The sequence below is a fragment of the Pyrus communis genome, chromosome 16 (genome assembly GCF_963583255.1).
Source record: "Pyrus communis chromosome 16, drPyrComm1.1, whole genome shotgun sequence".
Lineage (NCBI taxonomy): Eukaryota > Viridiplantae > Streptophyta > Magnoliopsida > Rosales > Rosaceae > Pyrus > Pyrus communis.
In genome coordinates, this window is record NC_084818.1 from 11,144,075 (window position 1) to 11,172,043 (window position 27,969).

At 39.3% G+C, this 27,969-nt stretch overlaps 4 protein-coding genes across 4 annotated transcripts; 3 read left to right on the forward strand and 1 right to left on the reverse strand.

Moving 5' to 3' along the window:
* Window positions 1–54: 54 nt before the first annotated feature.
* On the reverse strand, window positions 55–7,166 carry LOC137721460 (uncharacterized). The gene is made up of 10 exons (XM_068460556.1): window positions 6,225–7,166; window positions 5,996–6,094; window positions 5,643–5,842; window positions 4,634–4,827; window positions 4,305–4,410; window positions 3,873–4,177; window positions 3,092–3,517; window positions 2,522–2,600; window positions 772–2,406; window positions 55–389 (listed from the first exon to the last, which is right to left on the reverse strand). Exons 1-10 carry the CDS (start codon window positions 6,290–6,292, stop codon window positions 226–228), a joined length of 3,276 nt encoding a protein of 1,091 aa, XP_068316657.1. The 5' UTR covers window positions 6,293–7,166; the 3' UTR covers window positions 55–225.
* A 10,296-nt stretch (window positions 7,167–17,462) lies between these two features.
* Window positions 17,463–19,919, forward strand: LOC137720497 (large ribosomal subunit protein uL5c). Its single transcript, XM_068459572.1, has 3 exons — window positions 17,463–17,788; window positions 18,371–18,571; window positions 19,404–19,919. Exons 1-3 carry the CDS (start codon window positions 17,540–17,542, stop codon window positions 19,734–19,736), a joined length of 783 nt encoding a protein of 260 aa, XP_068315673.1. The 5' UTR covers window positions 17,463–17,539; the 3' UTR covers window positions 19,737–19,919.
* A 1,964-nt stretch (window positions 19,920–21,883) lies between these two features.
* On the forward strand, window positions 21,884–25,528 carry LOC137720298 (sphingoid long-chain bases kinase 2, mitochondrial-like). The gene is made up of 12 exons (XM_068459348.1): window positions 21,884–22,288; window positions 22,378–22,454; window positions 22,998–23,051; window positions 23,151–23,210; window positions 23,519–23,596; window positions 23,764–23,810; window positions 23,904–23,944; window positions 24,067–24,151; window positions 24,249–24,363; window positions 24,466–24,588; window positions 24,718–24,818; window positions 25,041–25,528. The coding sequence occupies exons 1-12, from the start codon at window positions 22,090–22,092 to the stop codon at window positions 25,168–25,170; spliced, it is 1,110 nt and encodes a 369-aa protein (XP_068315449.1). The 5' UTR covers window positions 21,884–22,089; the 3' UTR covers window positions 25,171–25,528.
* A 135-nt stretch (window positions 25,529–25,663) lies between these two features.
* Window positions 25,664–27,889, forward strand: LOC137720297 (uncharacterized). Its single transcript, XM_068459347.1, has 5 exons — window positions 25,664–26,369; window positions 26,504–26,658; window positions 26,955–27,021; window positions 27,245–27,296; window positions 27,380–27,889. The coding sequence occupies exons 1-5, from the start codon at window positions 26,009–26,011 to the stop codon at window positions 27,471–27,473; spliced, it is 729 nt and encodes a 242-aa protein (XP_068315448.1). The 5' UTR covers window positions 25,664–26,008; the 3' UTR covers window positions 27,474–27,889.
* Window positions 27,890–27,969: the final 80 nt, after the last annotated feature.

The window sequence follows — 27,969 nt, forward strand, 5'->3', positions numbered from 1 at the left end:
TGTCACCCTTTTGCTCTTCCTTGTGGCTTTCAGAAATCAAATAAGAACATGAGAAACAAAGGGTCAAGAAAAATCCATTAATTACACCACCTGCCCTCAACACATCCATTTCAAAGAAGCAATATCAAACACATCGCCCGTCCGTTGAGTTGCACATATCATCCAAGAGGACTCTGAAATCTGAATACATTGAAAATACACCGAGTTTCGAGACATCCGAGTGACCTACCTATACCCGAAACCCATGTCCAGTTTGTGTCCGTACGTCCCTTGAGTGTGTCCGCTACCAGCAAACTGGTGAATCTGTTTCGGGTTTGACCTTAGTTCCATCTCAATGAGCCTTTGGAGTGCCTCTGGATGGTGGTTGCTTCCACCGGCAACGTCAGCAGCTGAATTAAAAGGAAGTCAGTATACCACATGAAATTTCCAACATTACAACATAAGGATCAGCCAAATTTTTAAGGTAGAAGATGTCAATTCGATGTTAAACTACAGAGACTCAAAAGTAAGAAAGAAAGAAAGAAAGAAAGAAAGAAAGAAATCAAGCAATTTTTGGAAGTTCAAGAAAGTTGAATATCAAAGAGCTCCAAATATTGCCGGCAACAACTTTGGGAGATTTAATCACCCGAGTTATTGCTAGGAAAAGAAAAAAAAAAAAAAAAGTAAAGGTGCGAGAAGCCACTACATGAACGCATTAAAAACAGAATATCATGCAGACACGATGAAATCAACCAAAGTCATTAACAACAGATGCACAGAGAAGTGCCTTACCGGGCGATGGCATTCCATGACCACCAAAGTTGGGCTGCCGGGGACCAAAAGGGAAACCTTGCATTGGGTTCAATTCTTGCATAAAAGCCTGACTGTTTGGATGAGCAGGTGGAGGTGCACCACGATTGGGATGAGGAGGCTGGGGTGGAGAACTGGATAATCCTTGTAGCAGGTGAGGCGGAGGAAAGTTGCCTTGCATATGCATCTGTTGCATCATAGGGTGATGGGTGTGAGCATCAAACCCAGATTGACCAGTGTTGGGATGATAGAAAGCTGGACGAAGCATATTTGATTGAAATTGATGATTTGGTGGAGGATCGCTTCGCATAATGCCTTCTCGCCCCATAAAATTAATCTGAGAGTTGATGTTGCCAGGACGAGAGTCTAAAGGGTGGAAAGGGGGACCCACATGATTCAATGGAGGATGATGGAGCTGTTGAGAAGATGGTTGCACATTAAGGTTCTGATATGGAATATCAGGCTCTGTCACATCATAAGGACCACGAAGAAAAGGAGGAGGAACTTCTTGGCTTCCCATTCTTCTTTCATCTTTAAAGCCAGAATTCATAGCTGCCAACTTTTCAACAATGTCCACATAGGTGTTTGGGGAGGAGAACAATTTGCTTTTCATTTGACTTCGAGAAGACATAGAACTTTGTATGTTCAACGGTTCGCTGGCTGCAATCAAGCTATCCTCCTCAGGAAGTCGAAAATCAGGATGCCCCTCAAAAACCCCAATCTTAGAACCCAAGTCGGTTCGAACCTGTGATGAACCTACTTCAATATGAGGATTATTGAGACCTAGCCACGGCTCTTCGATCGTATCTGATTTTGTTTGTTTCTTCCTATTTGCTGTTGAGTCACTACTACTATGACTAGTTGAGTTGGGTCCAATTTGAATTGCAGGAGGAATTAGACTGTTATCTGTCACAGGAAAAGGCACCCCATGAGGCTCCATAGGATCTACTTTTGCAGACCCCATTGGGCCCCTCTTAACAGAAACTGGTGCTCCAACTGTTTGCAACTCTTTCATAAAAGCAGTTCCAAACAGTATTTCAAGGGTCAGGTTCTTCCCTGCAATAGAAACATTTTCAGCAATTTCCTTTTTTGAACTGTGAACTGCGGTGCCAATAGTCGCTCCTTCAGTGTCATGTAATTTTTCAGAATACGTTGTTTCTTGATTATAGGATGGTTCCATATCACTCACACTTGTTCCCTTCTGCAACAGTGAAAGTATGTGATGGGATGCATTATTATCAACATTAGCTTTCAGCTGCTCAGGCTTTCCACCAGCCCCAGGAGGACTCCACTTTTGAACATGGGGCTGCAAGGTCGGAACATTTTCACTAATACCAGACAGAATCGATTGTTCAAGGTCTTCACATGTAAGGACTGTCGAAACTGCCTCTGGCTTAATACTTTTGGAAAAATCCTCAGAGTTACCAACTGTAGGAGATACTACATCTGATTTCATAACCCTGTCTGCAGGTTCAGAGGTTTGAGAAGAAAAACTAGGAAAACTGTGATCAAGTATCTTCCCATCAGAAATGCCGGATCCACCTTTTTCACCACCAACGATCAATGAAAGTAAGTCATTTTGCCTTCCAGATGAGAAATCATCACTAGGTTTCCTTTCTGCAGTAAGATAGAACCATTTAAAACTTGAATGTACATTTCCAGTTCCAAATACAAACAATTTAAGTTGGAAAGCACTTTAAACTTTAACTCCAAGATATCAACAGCTGCAGACCTTCATGAAACCAACGAGCAAACTTGGAAGAATGGGCAGTATCAGAGCTCTGTGTCTCATCATCTTTAATATCTTGATGCTGTAGAAGCACAAAAGAAATAAATGAGATTCATAATTCAAGCTAATGACTTTTTTTCATTTAAATGAGAAGAAAAACACACATTTGAAACATATAAACCATGAATTGCAGTTAAAAGTGATTTTAGGGGGAAATATGCAGATGGGTGCTTCAGATTAAAGCTGAAGCAAAGACATTTGTTTTCACACTGATATTGGACCACAAAATAGAACGCCAAAATGTAAAATTTATTTTGCTAAAGTGTAATTTTAATGGACCCTATCAGCAGGTCTTATAGCATATAGTAATAGCAAGCCCTATGCTTGCACAGATGCAAGAAGCCAAGATAGATACTGGGACAGGGGAATTCGGTCACTTTATGACTGTATCATTATAAAATTTAGAATGAACCAAGACCTTGGGGAACTTGAACTGTCCTGAGTAATAACCTTTGCAAGAACTTATCGAAAATCTGTATATAGGAAAAGAAAGACATTGGACGCCACAGTTACCTCAGTGATATTAGAGGAGCCAACTACATTTAATGCTACAGCATTGGTAAAGAACTTTTCCAGTATCGACGCAGAAGGACCTTGATTGGATTCGCCAACAATCTTAGTCCCCATCACCTTCCCAGTATTGAGGTCAATTACTTCACTATTTCTGGAGGCTTCTAGAGCTTGTGATGCATTAGCTATGTTATAGAGTTCACTCTCAATGCCAATTATCTTATTCAAGGCACCTTGAGGTGGTGACGGATTTCGATTCTTCTCACTCATGCTATCAACTGAGGCATGAGTACTTGCACTTCCATGTTGTTGCTTGCTCAAGATCATTTGTTCAGTTGATTGTTTCTCCACTTGGTTATCCAAAGTCCCACTTAAAACAGGTTTACTTTTGGCATGTAAGATATTTTCCTCAAGTTCAAAATTCCCAACCTATCAAAAAGCACAAAAGATATATTCTATTAATAGCAGAAAGCAAATGATAGAGGAAGATTCAAGCTTGGGTTGGCACTACTACATGGTACTTTGGTAGCAGCGTAAACTATATGGTGCACAGATCAGAAAAACCAAATCACAAAACATTGACAAAGTTTCAATTATTAACCCAACATCACAAACAAGTGAATACAAATTTCTTCACATGAAAAACCAGCCTTCTGCAAACATAATGTCTTAGCACTTCAAGCAAGATTGTTATCATTTTAATTCAATAAATTAGGAGTTCCAATAATTATAATCCTTGAATTCAGCATCTTCATCAACGATTACGGAAATGAAATATGGTTACCTCAACGTCATGGGAATGGCTTAAGGATTTTGGTCCAAGATTTCTCTCCAAAACGGTGGTAGCAAAACCTGGGGGTACAAGAGGTCTGGGTGCAGCAGTTTGCAAGAGTAAAATAGATTTTTCAGAATCAGTACTTGAAGCTCGGGGTATGAGACGCTCCTCTACTTCACTACTTCTATGTCTCCTCCCATCTTTGGAATCATCCACCAGTGTGGCAAAGTCAAAATCACCTTTATTCTTCTCTGGCTTCAGTTTCTGCTCTTGAAGTGCTTTGTGCTGTTCTTTCCTCATCAATTCAAATGATGCTGGGCGGAAATCCAACAAATTTCAAACTTGGATTTAACTGAGCAGAACTATACTGACCCAAACTAGATACAAATGAAAGAAAAATAAAAGATAGAAAGAAAAAGTAAAAATCACTTTCTCAAGTACCTCTTCTCTTTCTTTCCTCTTCTGCTCTTTCCTCACTTGTCAACTCAGAAGAACCAAACGTTTCATCATCAAATGATTCAGTATCCCTCCGCGAGTGAGGTGCTGCCTACAAGTTATAAGATAAGAGGAAAGATATAATTAGGATGCTTTATATTCACATTATACTATTCTTCGAGATACAGAAAATATCTTATCAAAAAGAAAAAGAGAATAAAATTATGCTGCTCCATTTAAAGGTGGTGGATACTTAAACCCACTACTGCAGGCATTAAGCTTCAGAAAATTGTTTACATAAACATGTCAATGCCACAACTAAGATCAAGGTATACCTTGTAAGGACGGGGAGGGTGGTATGGCTCATTGGTTCTATTCAACTGGTATGGTTCGTTAGGTCGAACTTTTGGTGCTGATACCCCTGCAGTAAACCCAGCTGGTCTAGGAAAGGAACCACTTCCGAGTAGTCCATCATGCTCAGGAACCTGCCATGGCCGCCGAGACTGGTTCCCAAAATGCCTTCCTGAATCTGATATTGAACAGGACAGAAAGTACAATACGTCAGAGATTAGTTTATCTACAGAGAGTACAGCAGGGTTGGAATTAAGATAATATTGTCACAGAAATGAGCCTAACATAGAATGAGGACAAAAAGTATTTCAATCAGAAATTAATTTCTTGATAGTTTCAAGACAGGAAATGAACAATGGTAGGATTTTAACAATCACCTACAAGGGCACCAGTAACCAATTCTAATTCTATATGCTAATCAATGCTTTTTAGTGGTCGATCCTTCAATATCCCCACAACAAATATCAGCTTGTCCACAAAGTAAGTCTCAGATTAAACTTCAAGGGCTTTCCTAAACAGCATAATTTGGACATCCCTAAAAGCATAATCTGACATCCGCAAAAGCATAATCTGGACATCCCTCACAATCCCTAACTACTTTCATGTCACCCAATCAATATATCTTTTCCTCCTGCTAATGTTAACTGTTAAGCATAACCAATCTTAGCCCAGTCCTTTGGAAAATTGAAATGTAATTTCCATTGTTTGGTCAACGATGAGAGAGTGGCTGGAGGTCTGGGTAAAGGCTAAACAATTCATAAGTTTCTTCTGTCAAATAACTACAAATCCAATAGATGCAAAGAAGATGAAGGGCGAAAGTCCTACTTAATACTTACTTATGGAAGACTCTACTGGAATCCCTATAAAGATCGCTGCCAGCCTCTACAACAGGAACTAACAATCATATGAAGCTTTTTTCTGAAACATGCATATTCAACTACATGTGCCTTTGTACAGAGAAAACCATATCAATATGATTAACTAAAACCTCACCAGAATCCTTATCAGATTGCGAGTCGCTATCCTTGTCACTCCGTCCAGTTGAACGACTTTCCCACCTTCCATGGATTGGCCGTGAATAACCAGCTACATCCCCTCTAGTAGGTGGAGATGGACCATACTCGTTTCGCCTGAAACTATGAGCTGACAAACCACTAGTTCTCTGTCGATCTTTGAAAGCATCCTCGAATTCACTGATTTGAAAAAGGAAACAAAAAGGAAAATATCAAACATAATGAACAAGGCCTAACATGGTAAATGAGTAAAAACAACCATCTAAATCGAACTACCTTCTGCGACAGAAGCTATAAATACAACAATCAGACCATTCAAAATAGGAATCTAACCTTAATATTGACTGGTCGAACCCACTTGGTAGTTTCTTGCAAGTATCTAATTCACTAAACGACAGTAGGAATTCTCTCGTATATGACATTTTCGACTTCCTGGGTCATTGGAGGAAGAGATTTGTTACAGTTCACCAATAGCAAAGCAATGAAATATGCATGAATATATACACACAACAGAAACTATATCTACTAGTAAAAGCAAAAATGCCAAAAACAAATCCATTACCTTTGCATTTCGTGATTCGTTTCGGTAAGATGATCTGGTGAGCGTGGTTCTTCGTTCTCTAAGCTCATTTTGAAAACGCCCGATGCAAACAGTATATCTGAACTACGACCTAATCAACGTAACCTCTCAACCATAAGAAAACAACCACTCTTCAATTCAATAGTCACTACACCAAGCTCAAAAGGCAAAGCCCAGAAACCGTAGCAGCATTCCAAATCAACACAAGAACTTCCTACCTCCACAGAAAGCTTTAATTCAATAATCCATTATTCGCCGAACTGGTACACCAATTCTAACCCGAAGAGTCAATTCGATACAGAAAGTTATACAATTCAGAGCAAGAAAATCAATAACCCCAGCTCACCCATCATATATTACTATATCCAAAAATCGAATTTCGCAACTCCCCAGCAATACAAAATCAGCAAAAAAAGTCTAGCCCACTACGGTACTACCACTAGAACCCTAAAAACAAAGAAAATCCATTCTCTGGTCCATCCAGCTCAATCGACAGCAAAATACCCAATACACCAAATATTTCAAAAACCCACCCAAAACTCTCCCTAATCAAAATTTGTCCAATCCAAACACCAAAGCACACATGCATACAAGTATGATCAACTTTTTCTGAAAATCAAAACTCGAGTATCGTGTAAATTTCAAGAAAAATTCATCAAAACATCCTAAAAAGTTGGGTGAAAAGCCTCCGGAATAAGCATCGAACGGGACGACAGGCCTAGGGTTCTATTTTTAAATATTTTTATCTAGATCTTGCAAAAACTAAGGTATTCTCCAACGGAGGACCTACAGCCTACGGGGATCCAAATGAAAAGAGAGAGAGAGAGAGAGATTGACTGGAATTTGCGGGTTTGATCTTCTCTGCCGTGTTCTTTCAATCGGAATGTTTAGAGAGAGAGAGAATTAGCGAGAGGATTTGCAGAGCGCGAGCGAGTTGTTTAGAGAGAGGGACAAAGACAACCTTCACATCGCTGAAGGAGAAATAATAAATTTTCAAAAATAATGAGCGACGCCTCACGCGCTTCTTTGGCTCGTGGCCGCGGTCTCTCCTTTGATGTGAGTGAATAATTTGTAACCGACTGATACGTAGACAAGTTGCTTAACAAAATAACATATAGTCGAGGTAGCTGCTGGTAAGATTTTTATGGCACTAGCGGTATCAGATGCTGTTTTCTGCGGTCATAGATTAGAGATGTAAGTTTTAACTTTTGCTTATTTAATTGGACTTGATTTTTATGTATTTGTTTCTCCCAATGTATTTGGATTATTTTATCTTCTTATGTGTTGGCATGTAACCTTCTTTCAAAGTAATGAAATTTACTTTTCAAACCAAAAATAAACATAGTCGAAGCATTATAATTGTAAAAAATAAAATAGAGATATTAAAATATCTCTGTGAATCTTTTCGATCCCTAAAGACGTAAACTCGTGACAAAATTATCAGCTCAACTCATCTCTTCTTTTTTTCTTTTTTTTTTAAATAATACATTATAATTGTAAAAAAAGCTAAAGTACTTGTAGTAAAAAACAGGTGACCTATTTAAAATCTAATAACAAGTCATAACATATTTTAAATAAAAAAATACGATCATCAAGTTTACTCAAAGCTCAAGATTGGCTCGTTTAGGAAAAAAATCTAACATTTTGTTTAAGCTCACCTCCTTTCACTTATAAAAGGGTCCGAACGAGCTCAAATTAAGTCAAATTCAAACTATATCAGCCAAAAGTGAGCCATTCAAATTAAAGTTGGGCAAAAATGTCACATCCCGGTCCGGGCCGGATCACTTTCTGAGCCCGCTCCACCACCGTAACACGATATTGTCCTCTTTGGGTTTACCATTCCCTCACGGTTTTGTTTTTTGGGAACTCACGAGCAACTTTCTAGTGGGTCACCCATCATGAGATTGCTCTAGCCCCCTTCTCGCTTAACTTCGGAGTTCCTATGGAACCCGAAGCTAGTGAGCTCCCAAAAGGCCTCGTGTTAAATAGGGATGAGAATATACATATAAGGATCACTCCCCTGGGCGATGTGGGATGTCACAATCCACCCCCCTTAGGGGCCCGACGTCCTCGTCGGCACACACGCAGCCAGGGTTAGGCTCTGATACCAAATTGTCACATCCCGGCCCGGGACGAATCACTCCCCGGGCCCGCTCCACCACCGTAGCACGATATTATCCGTTTTGGGCTTACCATTCCCTCACGGTTTTGTTTTTGGGAACTCACGAGCAACTTCCCAATGGATCACCCATCATGGGATTGCTCTAGCCCCCTTCTCGCTTAACTTCGGAGTTCCTATGGAACCCGAAGCCAGTGAACTCCCAAAAAGTCTTGTGCTAGGTAGAAATGGGAATATACATTTAAGGATCACTCCCCTGGACGATGTGGGATGTCACAAAAAAAACTGGCCAAATCGTTTAAATTAACCAAACTAAAATCGATAAATGTTGGTTTGGTTTTAGATCATACTGCAATTAGTTTAATTTAGATCAGTCTACCTTCTATGGACAATTCTACCTTAGTTGTTTTCACCAATAAAATCTTTGATAAAAAAATATTTAAATATTTTACACATGCCTTAGCCTAAGTGACACCATTGTCCATTCAAACCAAAAATCGACTGAATTAAATAATGTATTTCACTAAATTAATAATCCTATTAACTTTTGAAACAGACGTTAGTGTTAAGTCTAATTTGATACGTGTAAGAAGTTTAGCAACCAATTGTGAGATATAATGCTAAACTTTGTAATTTTATCTTGTGAAATAGGTTTGAGTAACCCGAAATCTTATAGAGCATGTGGATGTCTAATTAAGCTAAGTGTGAGCTCTAGTTTTCATTTCAGATGTCCTGCGTTGTTGTCGGCCCTGCTATTGGCAAGAGGCGGCTTCAGTCTCTAGGACTGTTTGGTACTCTATTTGAATCTAACTTTTTAAACTCAAAAGTAATTTTCAAATTTTATACTTTAAAAACTTATTTAGTAGGACTATTTTCAAAAACTGAATTCAAGACTAACTAAAAAATATACTCTATTATCTAAAAATATAAAAAAATAAGTTTTTAGAGTTTTTAAATTTAAACTCACACATTTCTTTTCCTTCCCTCTCTCTCTTCTTCTTTCTCTCTCCTTTTTTTTTTACCTTTTTCGTCTCTCATCTAATCCGCTTTTTTCATTCTCTGGGTTCTTTCTCTCACTCATCTTCCTCTCCATCTCGTCTGATCCTCTCTCTTTTTTCTCTTTCCTTCAATCATCTCTTACTTTCTTTCCTCCTCTCTCATCTGTCTCCCTCTCCTACGACCCCCTCTTTTTAAATCTTTTTGTCTAGTTTAAGTCATAAGATTTAAAAATTTTAAATCGCAAACCAATCAAGTTTTTAAGTCTTAAAGAAAATTGTTTTCAAGAAATGTTTTTAAGAAATGTTTTGAGAAATGATAAAAAATTTCAAATAGGATACCAAACAGGCCCTTATATTTCTGTTGTTTTTTATTTCTTCTTTCTCATATTGTCTTTTTCAATAAGCCCAACCCCGTTTCTCCTATATACCCATTTTCTTGCAGGTGATTCCACCATCTTGAGCTCCATGGGCAGATCGTCCTTTTTCTCTACCATCTTCACCATTTGGTTTCATTATTTTTCCACAAATTCTCAATGGTCTAATGATTGGTGACAGTGGTGGGCGAAGGTTTTTGTGCTTCGTTCTGGGGAGCGTCGGTTGCGGGGAAAACAACTACAGTAGTTGTGGATGCTTAGGGTTTTTTTTTTTTTTTTTGTGGTTTGTGTGTGCTGGGCTCCAAAGTAGACTTTTGACTTGTTTTGTGTGTTTTTTGGTCCATGTTTCTTTGTAATTAGTGTGCTTTTGGGGCCTTTTGTGTGTATTGTTTTGGTGTTGGTACTAAAATTACCTTTTGACCCAAAAAAAATTAAGCTAAGGCTTTTTAGCTAAATTGATCACTTAGATTGTTATAACTCCTCAGTTTGGTCCTGAACAATTAAAATCAATATAATTAGTCTCTAAGTTTGTTCACCACACATCAATGTGGTGCTTGCGTTAAAAATTCGTTAAGTTTTCAGTTAGTGTGTTGTATGTAGAACATGAGTGCTTCTACCCACCTAGTTCTTATAGGTACTGTTTGGTATATGGGACGAGAGGAACGCATTCGTCCTACGTTTGGTGCACCAAATTGTTTGGGACGCGTTGTCCCGTGGAACAAATTTTAGTCGGAACGACTTGTTCCAGCCCATAGAACCCCTAATCTTTTTCATTAATTCCACTGTCTACCTTCCCTCTCCCTCACATAGTCTCCCTCTCTTATTCTCCTATTCCTCTTCCTCCACCACAAATCTAGCAACCCAACCATAGCTTCTCCACCATCTTCCTCATAGGATGATTTCATCATCCCTCTCTAATTGGCCCCAATGCTAACCCAATCCTACCAAACCCACCCGAACCCAACCCCAACTTCCTTCTTCTTCCCTGCTGGTTCGATGATGAGATCGTCACCTTCCGCCACGCCAACCTCATGGCCACTCATTGGCAGGACGTGGTCGACGATGCCCCGTTGCTTCTCCGGCGTCGTCATAAATCAGAGCTTCCACCCTCTCTCTTTCTCCCGTAGCCTCCATCACTCTCAAATCCTCCACCATATCCCTTCCTTCTCCTTAATCTCCAGACCGTTTGCCTCATTAACTTCCTCTTCGCAGCTCAGGACACTTCGACATCGTCTTTGTTGTGGGCAGTGACGATGCTCGACTTGCACCCAGAGGTCTTGGGGAAAGTTCGGTGGTGCGCTAGATGATGAGGTACAAAGCTCCGGCAACGATGGTCCTACACGATAGTCCCGATAATGGTCCCGCACGTTGCCTAACCTTCCTTCCCACAACCATGACAGTTGCAGAAAATCCAATTTCTGAAAAAAATCTATGGAGTTAAGTCGATGGAGTTGATGGAGAACCATGGGTGCGTTTGTCATTTAATCCTTTGTTCCATTCCGCCCTACATGTACCAAACGCGGAATAGAACAAATGTCCTATTCCATCCTGTGCATACCAAACATAGCACGGAACCTCCGTTCCATTTTGTCCCGTTTCGTCTCGTCTTCGTACCAAACGTTACTATAGAGCATGTCAGTGTCTGATTAAGCTAAATAAGTCTTTTTAGAATGCAATACATACATTATACTTTAAATAACAATTATCGTTTTAATAAACTATATTAAAAATCCTGATTAAACACATTTGGAATTTCAAAAATTAATCAAAATCCTGACTGAATATCTTTAAATTTATTAAAAGAATAAAATTTCTTCAAAATTGTGACAACCCGTTCCAAATTTTACGTTTTTATTTTATTTAAAAAGCGTGAATTTACGAAATTGCCCTAGAGGCAAGGACTTTGACTTCTGTTGACCATCGTCTAGAGAGACGTATGACTTATTCTTTTAACATATTCTCGTAATACTCGTGGATGTGAACGCATAGACGAAAGCCGTTTGCGAGTCCGGATTATAACGGTATAGTTACGGACGTTCGAAATTAGTTATTCAAGGTTTAGCGTTTATTTAAATTAAATTCCCCCTTGTGGGGAAAAGCCCAATCAGAATTGGAAGAAAGAAAAGAAAAAAAAAAAAAGAAAAAAAAAGGGAAGTGGGTTTTCGTCCACCCGCACCCACCGCGGGTGCCCATTTTCCAAGGCCGATTCCGGCCAACTCCAGTGGAGTTTTTCGATGCCACCACCACCATCTTGAAGCTCTCATTCCCCTCTACAAAACCCACCCAAGAACCACCTTGATTAACCATGGGATCTGGAGGTTTGAGGCCACGAAAGTTGACGAAAATCAATGGTGCTCCGGCCACCCTTTTCGATTTTCCGGCAAATCGGCAAAGCAATGGCCGATGCCACCACTTGGGCTTTGTAGCCCATCATCCCAGGAGCAAAACCCAACCAACCTTGACCCCGTTGGACCACCGTAGACGACGAATCGACGTCGGGAAGTTTTAGGCACCCGCCGGCTTCGTGGGCAAAATTGACCATTTTCCGTCCACTTTTGGACTTCATGGCAGGTATGAAAGTTGCTCCACTCACTGAGACCTTCATTTCTGTGAAGTTTGAGAATTTTTGGAAATAGTTGAATTTTCCGGCGAGTCGGGGCGGCCGACCGCCACCAGCGGCGGCGCGTGGCCAGTGGGCCGCCAATGCTATTTTTAGGCTATGTCAAATGTCTTGAATTCAGTTTTGTCATTTGAATGACGTAGGTTGATAGTTGGAACCTAAATTCGTTACGATACGTTACTTGATAAAATGTGAATCGATGATCCGACCGTTGGATCGTCACCAAAATTGGATACATTATATTACGTAATATTTAAAGATTATAGGAATTTACGGATCGGGAATCCGACTTACGGATCTTCCTGAATTGGATTTGTAAGTCAGTAAAATAAATGTTCACGGCCACTTGTTTTAGGCAATTGGCGGAGATTTGACCGTTGGATCGTAATGAAATTTTAATATGTTATTCTAGAAACATATTTTGGATCGTTGGGAGTTGCGGATTGGAAATCTGATATGCGGATCTTCCGGGTCAAGTTATACAGGGTTGTAAACCCTACCGTCGATCTTTGATCGACGGTTGACTTGTGGTCAATGGGTATCAAACTATTTTAGAATGTCGTTGAGGTTGTGTTTTATGTGAATTACATATTCTACGGATAAGTGACACACCCCGACCGAGATCGGAGCGTGCTGGCCGTCACACAAAGGTGACGTAGCCATGTGCACGTGCAGAAGCTAATAAGTAGTAATATAAAAGTACGAATAATTAAAAACTAGCATACAAGTACTAGAATGAGTGCTAGTTAGTGCGATACAAATTCAGAGCAGGTCTATAGCAGTCCAAATAAAACAACAACAGTAGTACGCCCGAAGGCGACCCTACAATGGGGAGTGTCTGTCAGAACGCCGAAAAGCTCTCAAGGGAAACCACCGCAACGGCTAAGCAACTAGAACCTGGAGGGGCGCAAAACAAAAGCGTGAGTGGGCAAAAACAATTCTTTCTAAAACCATTTACAAAATACTTTCTAACCCCTCGCCGTAAAACCTGTATACTTCCCAGAAAATAGACATATAACCGTATGTATAGATATACCAAACATGCTTAAGGGTATGCCAATCATGCTCAATATATACCATGTCAAAATCTCATAATGACATGCAAGTGCTCAGGTATGAGTCATATCAATCACATAATCCTCTGGCAGCCGGAGTCACCTAACGTGACCTGTACGGCTGCATATAGAGCTCAAATCTCAACTCAATATCTAAACCTGCCCACGAGTCGGAACCACCTAAAGGGGTCTGTACGACAGGCCTGGGTGTAACATGTATATACGCTCTAGTGCTACGATCACGTGAAGGCTGTGCGAATAATCGCGGGTCACCTACGAGTCGGAACCACCTACTGTGGTCTGTACGACAGGCCTATGCACCTAGCTTGGATCCAAGCTGAGCGTATGGTGCGGGAGGTGAACAACACGTGAAGGACTGTGCCCTACTCTGGGCGGGAGCACTAACACCGGGGGTGCAGGTTATGAGCTCTCTAAGCATCTCTAACCACTATTTAATGCAATCGTTAAATAACGCTTACCTGGCACTTACCTATGCCTCCACAGCACCCACATATAAATATATATGACATATGCATATGTATATGTATGCCACAAATAATGCATGCAAAGATGCATAAACGATAAATAATAAAGTGCATGGCATAAGGCAAATAACCCTTTTTAATTCAATTTCTGGGAATATAAATGTATATAGGTATATACGGAAAACAAAAGCCCACTCACTGGTATGTAGAAGGGTCGTAGCCCCCCTGTCTCGCGTGTGCACGCTCGTCCTCTGGGTACGTGTCACCTAGATGCGAAACAACTATAAAAACGTTAACTTTAAAGCACATAACCCGTTTCTCGTAATAACTTCTCATACATTGCTCAAAATGGACAAATGAATATACCCACGTGCTCTACACAACCTCAGGGTCACAACCATATTTTTAGAAAAAATTTTGGACCCCGCACGCGCCCCCACGCGCCAGCACAGGCACGGACCTACGCGCCCCCCACGCGCGGCCACGTGCCAGGCACACTGACGGTGTCAACAGACGCCGTCAGGAATATTCCGTTAAACTGACGGAATATTCCGTTAAAACTAACCGGATCCGTTAACGGCGTTAGGAATATTCCGTCAGAATTGACGGAATATTCCGTCGCCTTCTTCATTCGAACGCCGGCGACGTCGCCGGCGCCGGAAACTGGGAAAACCTGCAACTAGGGTTTTCTCGCTCGTTTCTCGACCGTTTTTCGTGATTCTTGGACCAAATGAAAGCCCTAGACTAGTAGAACATGTCCCAACAAGTTTTAAGGGCTAAAACTAAGAGATTATACCTGTGCAATTTCTCCAAAACCGGCCAACTTAGAACAGGACGATCCCGACGTCCAATTTTGTCCAACGAAGCACTCCGAGGCTCCTTGGGACCTCACCAACACATCTACAAGCTCAGAAAACCCAAAAACTTAATGTATAACTTTTGCATGAACAGTGCTCAAAACGGACATCGTCGAATCGACGTGAAAACGATGTGTTTCTCACCTGAAAATGCTACGGTTGTGTTCCCCTCGACCTCACGAGCTCAAATGTGTCCTTGGTTTCCTCGATCCACCACAGTTTGAGGGGTATGTGTGTTGGTCCGTACGTTTTTGGAAGAAGAAGAAGAAGAAGAAAGGGAGAGAGAGAGAGACACGGGACAGAGACAGAGAGAGGGTGAAGAGAGACAGTGTATGTGCAGGTGTGTGTGTGTGGCCCAAAGCTTGCCAACACCACACAAAGTAACCAAAAACAATAATACGAAAACCAACTAGGGGTAAAAAGGTCATTTCCTAAGCACATTTCCGATATTTTCGGGACGGGATGTCACATAAGAGTTCTGAGATGTGATTTGATATTTGGTCACAGGGACCAATCATTCAGGACGCCTCGATGCGTGCGCTAGAGAATCATAGCGTGGACTCCAGGTGAGTGCATCTTTTCCTTTTTATCGTACATATTATTGAGAGTTCTATCGACACTTTTAAATTGATTAGGCATATTACTTTCATACATATTTATTGTGAATGCTTGAAGTACAATATGAACTACGAATGGCTTGATCCATGTCTAGGGTACGTAGGCAGTCTAACGAGACGTTAGATGCAGCCATAAAATATTTGAGACAAAAGCCTTGCTTGGGAAATTGAGTAATGCAAAGGAAATTTGTAAAGGCAAGTTTTAGTTTTGTGAATTAGTTAGTTAAATTAGAGTTAATTGGGTTGTCATGGATAATTATCCCTGAAAATAAGTAGTTTGGGAGTAGGGCGTTACTGATTGTACACTTCACACCATATTGTTTATAATTGAAAATGCTACGACATGGTTGAGTAGTAGATTGCATCATGATATATCCATATGTATATTACTTGCATATAATTATTGGGAATGCTTTCAAGTGCAAAGGTGAACTCAGGACACCCAGGTAAGTTTAGGTGAGTTTATGGTAATAGTTGAATCGATTGCGTTATAGCATGACTACAGTTATGAGTTAGGCAACTTCGATACTGTCGTACTGGTTGCCATGAGTTGCACATGTTATATTGAGATGCATTGAGAGCTCATAAACCTGCACCCCGGTGTTAGTGCTCCCGCCCGTGGCCAGGGCACAGTCCTTCACGTGATGTTCACCTCCCGCACCTTACGCTCACCTTGGATTTAAGGTAGGTGCACAGTCCTGTCGTACAGACCACTTTAGGTGGTTCCGACTCGTAGGTGACCCGCGATCATTCGCCCAGTCTTCACGTGATCGTAGCACTTGAGCGTATTTATTTACACCCAGTCATGTCGTACAGACCACTTTAGGTGGTTCCGACTCGTGTGCAGGTATACTTATTGAGCTATTGGCTAGCCAGGATTGATGAGATATGGATAAGTCGTACAGGTCACTATAGGTGACTCCGACTTATATGCTAGCCATGATTGATGAGATATGGATAAGTCGTACAGGTCACTATAGGTGACTCCGACTTATATGCTAGCCATGATTGATGAGATATGGATAAATGGATAAGTCGTACAGGTCACTATAGGTGACTCCGACTTATATGCTAGCCATGATTGATGAGATATGGATAAGTCGTACATGTCACTATAGGTGACTCCGACTTATATGCTAGCCAGGATTGATGAGATATGGATAAGTCGTACAGGTCACTATAGGTGACTCCGACTTATATGCTAGCCATGATTGATGAGATATGGATAAGTCGTACAGGTCACTATAGGTGACTCCGACTTATATGCTAGCCGTGATTGATGAAATATGGATAAGATGTACAAGTCATTTTAGATGACTCTGACTGATATATCACTTTGTATTGATTTAGTTCATTTGGCCTACTTATTAATGTATGTTGGAGTTGATGGCAAACCGTGGTTTTGGTCATTTCTGAGTATGGTTTGGATATATGTATATATGTTGTACTGTCTTATGGAAAACGATACGGGTTTTACATTTAGGGGCATTACTTTTTGAGAGGTAGTAACTTTGGGAAGCTTGGTTTTATTGCTTACTCACACCTTCTGTTTGGTGCCCTCCAGGTTTTAACTGCTGAGTTTGTATCGACAAGAATCTGTGGCGAATCTTAGTATTGATGGATATTTTTGAGGGTATGATTCTTACCCACACTACTGTACCTTACTTATGCTCTGACATCGCGAGTGAAATGGGTTCGCTCCCACTCGTAGCGCACTCTGGTTTTAGACACTTTTAGATTCAAATTCATTCACTTTTTATACACTATCACATTTTATGGCTTCGTCACCTTCCAGGTGTCGGCCAGCACAGCTCGATTTAAGGTCCAAGTGGACTTTTTGGGTCGGGGTGTGTCAAAAATTCCAATTAAATATACCCCCTAAATTCGGATAACACAATGTTATTTTACCCTTGGCTAGAAAGATAATCCCTATATCGTTTTCTTCCTAAAGAACCTTACCTTATCCTATTTCATTCACAGAATGTCATGTCCAACAACAGCCCCTATATTACTCAAATTTACAAAAAAAACCACCACATTTGACCTCCTCCTACAGCCATTTTCGTAAATAAGTTCAAATGCGAGCCCCTTTCACGACCACGCCTCCTAAGCCCCTTCGCTCCCAGCTCCAAAAACACTCGGACACTGGAAAAAAAACTTACAGAGACAACAATGGCCTGCCCTTCGCTCTTACGCTCCGCCACGTCGTCGTTTCACGGCCAATTCCCGGTTGCCGTTTCACCTCCGCCTTTACGACTTTCGTACGGAAACCCTAGGAATGTGGTGGTGCCGGTGAAGGCCGCGGAGGTGGTGCTGGTGGAGAAGTCGGAGGCAGAAAAGGTCAGCCGGCTCAAAACCACTTACCTCGAAAGAATCATCCCTAAGCTCAAAGAAGAGTTCTCTTACACCAACATCCACGAGGTGAATAAAACCCACAATTTTAATTTTTTTTACATTAATTTTGTTAATTTTTATTGTTCTGGATATTGTTATTTTGATAATTAAATGGGGGTTTTTGTTTTTGTTTTTGTTTGTTTTTTTTTTTTTTTTTTTTTTTTTGTGGGAAAATGGTTCAATGTGTTGCTTTGTTACCTCTAATTTTAGCAGAAGTTGATTTGCTCTGGTTAAGCAATCGAATTTTTGATTTAGCTTCATTAAATTTCCATTTACTGAAAGTACATTTAAGAACGAGTAGTGACAATGTGGTTCAGTTTTGATGTTATGATACAATTTTCTCAATCATAACGACTCAGTTTTTCGTGTTAATGCCTTCCGGGAGTGAGAATTTCCGTGTTATTGTGGTGATGAATTATCTATATTGATGAATTGGGTTGAGTGTAAAATAAAATCTTCTTTACCTTGAACTAAGGTTTCCGGAATGTATTATCCTTGTAAGCAATGGAAAGGCTGTTTCCTTGATATACATATTGCTTTTGGTAGTTTTGTTATTCCGCCAAGGGGTTCAGTGACTTAATAGTGTTATGCAATGTGGAACTTGGGTAGGTTCCGAAGATTGAGAAGATTGTGGTGAACTGCGGAATTGGAGATGCTCAACAGAATGCTAAGGGATTGGAAGCGGCAATGAATGACTTGGCACTCATTACAGGGCAGAGACCCGTCAAGACACGAGCAAAGGTTTCCCTTGCTACCTTCAAGATCAGGGAAGGCCAGCCACTTGGGATTGCTGTCACACTCAGAGGAAATGTGAGTTTGCTTTTCAACCCTAAAAGTGAATCTTACCTTCTGCATAGATACTTACAAGACTGTTTCTTTTTCTTATCATTTCCAAGTTAATGCTTGAAATTACGTTCATCACGACCCAAGATAACGCTTTAAATCACTTGGTGGTCCTTCTTGAAGTTCTTTATATTATGATGGTGACACCACGCACATATCCTTTTTTATTCTTCTTTGTTTAGTATCATATTAAAATGCTCAATCACAATTTAGCCTGTAAAACATATTGTTAAAGATGTGGTAGTATGGTCTATAAGGTGAGGTCTGATCATAGGCGAAGAGTGCCATTATTTACAGCGTGGAATTAATATCCTGAGGAGGTAGTATGATCAAGATGGATGTGTTGGTGCATATAGTTGTTAGAGACTGCAGTCGTGGTGGCAAGTTGTGAACAGAAACTGCATTTGTAAGTTGTGTGGTAAATTGATGTTGCAATGGTGGGTGAAGGTGTTGACTGAGAGAGCATCCATGGTTTGTGTGCTGAATCAATTTGGCATTTGTAGCAACTCTGCATTGGTGAGGGTGATGATGAGAAATAATTAAGTTGTTGCAATAAAAAGAAATAGTTTGACGAGAAGCAAAATGGGGGGTGAATCGCCTTTTTTTTTCCTTCTATCCAAACATTTTATATTGGCATTGTTAGTATGCGGTTGAAGACGCATGCACTATAGTGGTCTTATACGTGCTTAAAGGATTTAAGCAGTATTTCCTGTGTCAACCTCTTGAAAATGCGTATGTTTCTCTTATAAACCCAAATGCATCCAATCTCATGCACTAAGCTTACTATTCTATTTTACAGGTGATGTATGCATTCCTTGATCGTCTCATTAATCTGGGACTTCCTAGGACAAGGGATTTCCAAGGTGTAAACCCAAATAGTTTTGATGGAAACGGGAATTATGCCCTTGGAATCAAGGAACAGAGTGTGTTCCCAGAGATTCGGTTCGATCTTGGTAAGGGCAGGGGAATGGATGTTTGCATCAGAACAACTGCTAAAACAGATAAAGAAGCTCAGATGCTTTTGGCTCTAATGGGGATGCCGTTCAGAGAGACCGGCCCTGCATCAGCGGTGCGCAAGAAGAAGCTCAAGTCTCACCATTTCAGTTCGAAGGGTGGAAGAGGACGAAGGTGAAAGTTCGCCGTCCGGAGAGGATGACATTTTACTGCTGTTTTGTAATTTTGCCAAGTTAAAACCCCCACCAACAGTTGTTCTGGATTATGCAGCTGTAAATCACTAGTTGCTCATTGGCTTAAAACAAATTAATTGTTTGATAATTTGTGTTTAATAAAGAAAAAATATTAAATGGTGAAAAAGTATAATTCATGTCGCTATCAATTAAGTACCTAAAATTTCCCAACTTTTTAGTGTCATTATAAATTGGTTTCAATCTTTTTAAATATTTCAAATAAGTACCAAACCTATTGAAAATGTCACATCTATTAGGTACTAATCAAATCTGTTAAATTAAGTAAGGGCTTACTTCGTCTTCAAAATCAATAGAAGATCATAGATAACCTCCACACTAATAGTCACCACTACCCCCCATGATGCCATCACCTTTAAGCCCAACACAAAATCACCAACTCCACCTTAGAACTCAAGCTACCAACATCAAGAAAAAGGTCATGGAGGTTGCTGAGTAGTATGGATTGTCATGATGTGGTCACCACCATCTTCACCGCCCATAAAGAAGAACTGAAAGCTTTATGAGCCAAGAATCAACAAATGAGGAAATCACATGAGTAGAAACAAGCTCCTTGAAACCCTATATGAATACTTATCTCTCTTTTTTGTTAGGAGATTGGCCTTCTATTGTAATTTCAATTTGAGTCCATTTTCGATTCAATTCAATACCCGTTTATCATTGAGTTCCATATCATATAATCTATTTTGAAATCATACTTGACGTAACTAATAGTTATGTTGACCATAATATACCTAATTGGTGGGGTTTGAATATAATCTATATTTGAAAAATAACTGTGGCTTAACGGATTTAACATTTTCAATAAGTTAGGTACTTGTTTGAAATATTTAAAAAGATTAAAACTAATTTGAAATGACACTAAAAGGTTGAAGAATTTGGTGCTTAATCCAAATAATTATTATCAAAGATTAAAAGTTTAAAATATTCCTAAATCCTAATCAAATTTATCGATCAAGAAATAAACAGGTGTCATCTACCAACAAGTTAGATAATGACGTTAATTCCCATCAGAATATTTTTTTATTCTTTTTGGTGAACCCTTCAGAATAATTTTGTTACGTGTTTAATATTATTGCCAACCCCCGACAAAGCTTTATTTTAATATCATTGTCAATCCCCGTTGATCATATATCATGCGGTCAAGAATAATTTTAAATATTTTTATTTAAAATTAAACATGAACAGTACCTGATGAAAACTGATCGTACGATATACGATAAAGAGATACGTTTTCAGGATCATAGGAATCCTCACAAAGAGGATTCGGATAGGATCCTCATTTCGATCATACGATAATCGCTTAAAAATCAAGCTACGGAGAGAACAAAAAAAAAAAAAACATTTTAAAATTATTCTCAAAAAAAAGTGATGATTTGAATTTATTACATTAATTCAGAAGAGGGGGAAGTTTTTAATCACGACGCATTGATAAAAATTCAAGACTTTAGAATAATTTACCGCATGAAAAAACAACTTCATTACGCTCCGGTTAAGTTTTGAATGGTGTTGGATTCCACATATGTTTCAAGAGGCAACCTATAAATTCAGGGAGAAGAGAGAGTCTACAAGTCAAAGGGAAACGAACTTTGAGTTTCAGGAAATAAAATGATGAATTTTGAGTTACAGAAAGCAAGGTGAATTAAAATTGAGTTCGAAGAGCGTAGCTAAGAATAAACATATGAGTAATACTTGAGAGATCAAATTTTTTAAACTAAATTTGCAAACTAAATGATATGGTTGTAAATGATTGGATTATTTGCATAAGTGTCGATTAATGTGTTTATTTTTTTATTGGCGACACATCATTTAGTTTAGAAAATTTGATCTCCCTAACACTACTCTAAACATATAATTCTAAATTTTTAAATGGTATGAAGAGATTCGAGAAATGTATTACTCTAAACATTAATTTTTTAATCACGACGCATTAATAAAAACTCAACACTCTAGAATAATTAACCGCATGAAAAAACAACTTCATTACGCTCGGTTAAGTTTTGAATGGTGTTGGGTTCCATATATATTTTAGGCGGCGTCCTGTAAATTTACAAATAAAAAATGAGCGAAAGAATTAGAATCCAGTTCCAGAAGGGTAGGCTAAGAATAAGCGTGTAATTCCGTCTAGGAATTTTTCGATGGTATGAAGAGATTCGAGAAACGCATTGTTCTAAATTCTAATAAGCTTGATTATACAAAATTAAAACCCTGATTTTCTCTGCGAAGTTAGGCAAATCAGGATAAACCACAAAACCAAAACCAAAGCTTCAAAAAGAAAAGATGGGCACTAATCTGATAGCATTCGGAGGCGGTGGAGGAGTAGCAGTAGGCGGAGGAGTGAGAGTTTCAACGGCGACACCGTGGGCTGTGAGAGCAGAACTCCCCAAAGCTCCTGACCTGAGCGTTGACCGCTCCATTTTGCGAAGTGGGTCTTCCTCGTCTCGCCGTCATGACCTCGTTTTCGTCGTCAATCCTAGCAGTCTCTCTCTCTCTCTCTCTCTCTCTCTCTCTCTCTCTCTCTCTGTTTTTATGAGTTTTGTGGATTATTGAAATGGGAAATTGGAGCAGGTGCGAATGGGAGGACTGGGAAGGAGTGGAAGAAGCTGCTTCCATATCTAAGGTCTCGCCTTGGTGCTGATTGCAATGTGAGTTTCTTACCAATTTTCCTTTCTTTGGTTTATTACCATTTGTTTCTTTTTTAGCTGGACCCAATTATCCAATTTTCCTTCTGACTAATTCCATGGAGGTTGATGATTCGTACCCATTAATTTTATGTTAATTTTGGGTTTACATGCATTGCTTGTATTAATTTGGATTAATTTATCTTGCTTGGCAAGAAAACTGGAAATCCTATGTTATCTTAGATCATAGGTTTTTTTGGGTCAAAATCTTAGATCATATGTATATCCATGAAACTCATGCCCTGGGAATCATTTTCAATGTTTGTCCCAAGTGCTGTGCGGTTTGAAATTTCTTCGCTTATTGCTTCAATCTTTGGGTCTTGCTGGTACACCACAAGTTTTAACCAATCACTTTACCAATACTATTCACCACACTTGTGTGCATTTTGTAAATTTGTAGAACTGCTAAATGCATCTAACTCAGCGGATTTGGTGATCGTATGTGTGTGTTTGTGTTTCGCTCATTTATTTGAGCTTATCTAATTCACTTGTTTATCTTATGGGCAGATATGTGAATCTTTAACATCAGGCCCGTCTCATGCAATTGACATAACGAGGGAGGTGGGATTTGGTGCTTCTATTATTTGAGCCTGACATGAATCCAGTTTCTCTAATGGAAGATTGATTTAATATGGCTTCTGCATTTCTTATGGTATGCAGGCCATACGTGAGGGAGCTGATGCTGTAATCGCGGTGGGAGGAGATGGAACTCTGCATGAGGTGGAATTTTCTCTAATATCATAGTTTTCATGGAAAGATGGTGTCATTTAGAGTCAATCACATTTTACCTCCTTCCCTGGGTCCTTCATATTCTGCAATTGACTTTTGCTGATAAGATTTTTTACCATCTTTATGATGAGGCATTTTGTCTGGTACGGAGATAGTTAAATAAATTACAATTAACCCTTGTATTCAAAAAGTTTCTATGAAACTGTCTGATATTAATAACCTGCAATATTGAGCAGTGTTGCTAATTTAATAGTATTTGATAATAGTCTCACTCGTCTGCATTGGCTTGTGATGAACAGGTTGTTAATGGATTCTTTTGGGCAGGAAAAACTGTTACTAATTATGATAGGGATGCCACCCATTCAACTGCACTTGGTGTAAGTGTTTACCATGAGAGTCTAGTAATCTCAGTTCCAATTGTTTATTGTTCTATGTAAAGCTAACTTCAGTGATTGCGTATGACAAGTTGAGTTGATCCCTTTACTGCCTGGTTTGGATGTTTTGGATTTCTAAAGGGAAATAATTTATTTTGTGCTTTCTACAGCTCCTCCCTTTGGGGACTGGATCTGATTTTGCCAGAACATTTGGCTGGTTAGCTCATGTGTTTCCAGCCAGTTATCATTTTATGTAAGTTTTCTATGCATACACTTGTTTTAGATTGTTGACTGTTTGTTGTTTTATCAGGAAAAATGATCCCCATGAAGCCATTGACCGTATAGCCAAAGGTTATCTCTCTCTCTTGATTGCTTAGGTAGTTAGGGGTAGTTAATTTGTTCTTTTTATTGTATATTTTTGTTCGCTTTCAGTTTTGCACTTAATTGGTCATTTATAATATTGTCTTCTGCAGGGCAGAGATCACAGATTGATGTTGGTGTTATTAGTGGAGAAGATGGAGAACCTCATTACTTTGCTAATGTTGCTGACATTCATTTGTAAGGTTAACTTGGAAATTTTGACAAATTAACGTCAACAAAGGCCGATGCCGATCTTAGTAAGTCTTATTGCCATTTTTTTGGGGATATGTTGCAGGAGTGCAAAAGCAGGATTCCATGCTTCTAGTTACAAGAGATTTGGAAACTTGTGCTACGTTATTGGTTCATTAAAAGCTTTTGCTGGGCACCGTAATCAGGACCTTAAAATCAAGGTCAATATTTGTAATATTGAGCACTAATAGTCTGTATGTCACACGCATGCAATTTCCCCTCTTGTACCTTTTGTTTTGCTTAATAGAATGTTTTTTGTTTAGGTCAATGAAGGGGAGTGGGAAGTATACTCTCAAGTAACTGCCCTTTGTGTTGGAAATGCAAAATACTTTGGTGGTGGTATGAAAATTACACCAAATGCTGACCCTCGCAGCGGCAATTTTGAGGTGGATTTGTTTTTCTGCACTTAACCTTCCTAACTATTTGCAATAATTTTGTTTGCTTTAAAAAGAAACTTTATACATTGCAGTGTCTTTGCGAGTACATTTGATCTTTGTTATAAACTTTCTTAGCAGGTTGTGATCCTTCAAGGCTTCAAGTGGTATGACTTTATTCTGAAGCTACATAAGCTCTACAATGGGATGCATCTAACAATGAAAAATGTATCTTCAAGAAGGTAGGCCTTACTAGGTCGAGTTGCATTACGTTACACAATAACTTACTCCTGTCTCTCTCTCTCTCTCTCTCTCTCTCTCACTGCTTGTTTCATCACATCAGCATGCATAACGTGAGGAATCAAAAGCTTTGAATTGGTTGCTCAAGAGTTAATTCATCTGCAGCTATTACGTGTAGCAATTTGTCTTTGGATCGCATTTATGTATTTTTTTTCTTTTTGCAGCGTGCATTCTATTGAGGTGGAAGACATTTCAGGCAGTGGCAGCATTTATGTTCAATCTGACGGCGAACATCTAGGATTCCTGCCTAGGAAGTTTTGTATATTACCTTCTGCAATCGAAATGATATGCTGAAGTGAACCGTGGAACTTGTACCTGGTGCCTTATCGAAGAAATTGAAGGGTGTGCAGATGAAGCAATCTAAGCATCAGTTCGGCTGCTGGAAAGAAAATGAACCGGAAGGTTTTTTCTCATCAAATAATCATTCAGACAGAGAGTACAGCTTTATTTATACATACAAGCGACTAACATAACTGAAGCTCGCAAACTGTAAGAGAATCGCAGCTCGTAAACTGATCACGAACTTCTAACTATTCTTACAATCTCCAGCATAGTCAAACCGAAGCAGCTGAATCCGATCCAGTGTATGCTGGTGTGTTGTACGTTAGACACTTTTTTTTTTTTGCTTCACGCTCGTATAATCTTCCGTTTTCCAGCTTTGCTAGTTTTCCTGTATGTTTTCCGGCTTTGATTGCATCGACTTGTTGGTAATTGTAAAATAGCAAAGCCTCAATGGAGACTGAATCTTAGGTGCTGCCTCCCTTTGTGCCTATCTCTCTCGTCATCTGATGTGTCACAGGAGAAGAAAGATGGGCATGATGGAGTAAATATGCGGAAGTGGTGTTGTTTTGAAATTTTAATTATTAAATCGAATTAAGATATTAAGCAGACAATAAGCCGTTTAAAAGGGTATAACCAGTTATTATGAGTTCATTAACTTCGTTTTCTCTCTTATTCTGATTTAATAAAAAATTTATAATCGGTTTTATTTGTTCGTATTTCTTTTTTTTTCTAAATTATTTATGGCTGCCATTCACTGAGGTCTTTAGATAATAAGCGACGTCTGTACAAACTTCACAGAACTCAAATATAAACCACCAATTCTCTCTCTCTCTCTCTCTCTCTCTCTAAAATGGCGCATATTTTCTCCTGCGCTTCCATTCCTCCCGGCCTCACCACCCAACACCAACACCACCTCGGTTTCCCGCCAAACCCTCCTCACAACGGCTACAGATTTCGTTGCAGAGCAGAAAACCGAACAACTAACTCCCCAACCGACAAAGAATCTCAACCTCAAAACGCATTGCTTAAGGTGGCCTGGTACAGCTCCGAGCTTCTTGGAATTGCCACGTCGTTTTTCCGGCCACCGTCTACATCCGAACCTCCTCCTGATCCCGTCCTCGAGCTTGCAAGAGACGGGTCGGGAGCGGTTGATCGTGCGGTGGTAGTTAAATCCATCAAAGAAGACTTTGAGAGATCATACTTCGTCACAGGTATTCTCAGAACCCAATTGGATTTCATTGGCCTCTCTCTTTCTTTCTCTTGTGTGTTTCTTAATGCTGTGTTCGTTGATCCGAATAGGATCCGAATCCGATAACCCGCCAACTTAACAACGTTTGGTTGCCAGGGAACCTTAGGCTTGATGCATATGAGGAGGATTGTGAGTTTGCTGATCCAGCAAGTTCGTTCAGAGGCCTGCAACGTTTCAAGAGGAACTGCACTAATTTTGGATCACTTTTAGTCAAGTCAAATATGAAGCTTATGAAGTGGGAAGATTTTGAGGTAGTTACATCACCATATACAAATTTTGCATTTCCCTTTTAATGCTTCGTTTGTTGGAAAAACTCATAAGTGTTTTTGAAAATTATATTTAGTACATCGCGAAAATGTGAATATTGAGTAAGTCCTTTTGTTTTAAAAAATACATGAATTTGTAATAAATTTTTTTCTTGTGTTTAAAAAAACAAACATTTTCAGCAAAAGCGTTTATGTGCAGAAGTATTTTTTATAAGATAATATCATTCCCATGCTTTCTATAAATCTGTCATTAAACTTTGATTAATTATTTGGTCACACAGGATAAGGGAATTGGTCACTGGAGATTTAGTTGTATCTTAACATTCCCTTGGAGGCCCATTCTATCTGGTATGCTTTTAGCTTCAATCCTATTGAGCTCTAAAATCCTCATAACTTATCCACATAACAAAACCTTTCGTTTAACTAGTTTCTCCTCCTTTTTCATTAAGTTATGTTCAATTAGCCGCATCATCATCTGGTGACACCTATCCACTCACGTTATAAATTTGTTTGTCGCTCGTATTATAACACATAAAATAGTAGTGTATCTGATTATTGAGAAATGTTGCAGCAAGTGGATACACAGAGTATTACTTTGATGCGGTCTCAGGAAAAGTGTGCAGGTAACTTTGTTAAAACAATGTAACTTCTTCTATCTTTCCAACATTGTGACATATAATTAGTGAATGTTTATGGAAATTTTCAGGCATGTAGAGCACTGGAATGTTCCTAAAATGGTTCTACTGAAGCAAATTCTAAAGCCGAGTCGTAGGTTTTGGCCTAAGAAATCAGGTGGTTGAAGATTTGATGGTGGTTAGTATTGCTAATTGCGGAAAATTAGGATTAAATTGAATCATACTCCAAACATGGAAAGGGAGGTCATGACTGACAAGCTATGGCCAATTTTCTCAAAATTATGATTAGCACTTTGATGGTTTATGTGCTTGTAACTTAATTTTAAGGATAAGTGCAGGCGTATTAAAAAATCGTACTTGTATCCGACGGCCTTCGTCGAACTACAAGCATGTGAGTGGGAGCGAAATCTATCAAAGGAGATTGCATGACAAGAGTGTACTTTGTATGATTCACTCATTTAATGAAGTTATACACAGTTATGATTGTATTCGCTAACAATAGCACAAATGACTTGTATGGAATGAGTTCATTACTATTAATGTGGCGTTTATTTGATACTCATTGTTCTAAATAAATTGTAAGAGACGTTGAATATTTAGATAAACACACATTATGCTTATTCTCCCATATTTTCATTATGTTCTAATATTTTATACTCTA

Excerpts from the sequence above, each read along its gene's own strand:
- LOC137721460 (XM_068460556.1), bottom strand. The coding sequence starts at position 6,292 with ATGAGCTTAGAGAACGAAGAACCACGCTCACCAGATCATCTTACCGAA. Across the intron at positions 4,411-4,633 it reads ACCCTCCCCGTCCTTACAAG|GCAGCACCTCACTCGCGGAG; the intron begins GTATACCTTGAT and ends TATAACTTGTAG. Across the intron at positions 2,407-2,521 it reads TGCTCGTTGGTTTCATGAAG|AAAGGAAACCTAGTGATGAT; the intron begins GTCTGCAGCTGT and ends ATCTTACTGCAG.
- LOC137720497 (XM_068459572.1), top strand. The coding sequence starts at position 17,540 with ATGGCCTGCCCTTCGCTCTTACGCTCCGCCACGTCGTCGTTTCACGGC. Across the intron at positions 17,789-18,370 it reads CTTACACCAACATCCACGAG|GTTCCGAAGATTGAGAAGAT; the intron begins GTGAATAAAACC and ends GAACTTGGGTAG. Across the intron at positions 18,572-19,403 it reads CTGTCACACTCAGAGGAAAT|GTGATGTATGCATTCCTTGA; the intron begins GTGAGTTTGCTT and ends TCTATTTTACAG.
- LOC137720298 (XM_068459348.1), top strand. The coding sequence starts at position 22,090 with ATGGGCACTAATCTGATAGCATTCGGAGGCGGTGGAGGAGTAGCAGTA. Across the intron at positions 22,289-22,377 it reads TTTCGTCGTCAATCCTAGCA|GTGCGAATGGGAGGACTGGG; the intron begins GTCTCTCTCTCT and ends AAATTGGAGCAG. Across the intron at positions 23,945-24,066 it reads CATTGACCGTATAGCCAAAG|GGCAGAGATCACAGATTGAT; the intron begins GTTATCTCTCTC and ends TGTCTTCTGCAG.
- LOC137720297 (XM_068459347.1), top strand. The coding sequence starts at position 26,009 with ATGGCGCATATTTTCTCCTGCGCTTCCATTCCTCCCGGCCTCACCACC. Across the intron at positions 26,370-26,503 it reads GAGATCATACTTCGTCACAG|GGAACCTTAGGCTTGATGCA; the intron begins GTATTCTCAGAA and ends TTTGGTTGCCAG. Across the intron at positions 27,022-27,244 it reads TTGGAGGCCCATTCTATCTG|CAAGTGGATACACAGAGTAT; the intron begins GTATGCTTTTAG and ends GAAATGTTGCAG.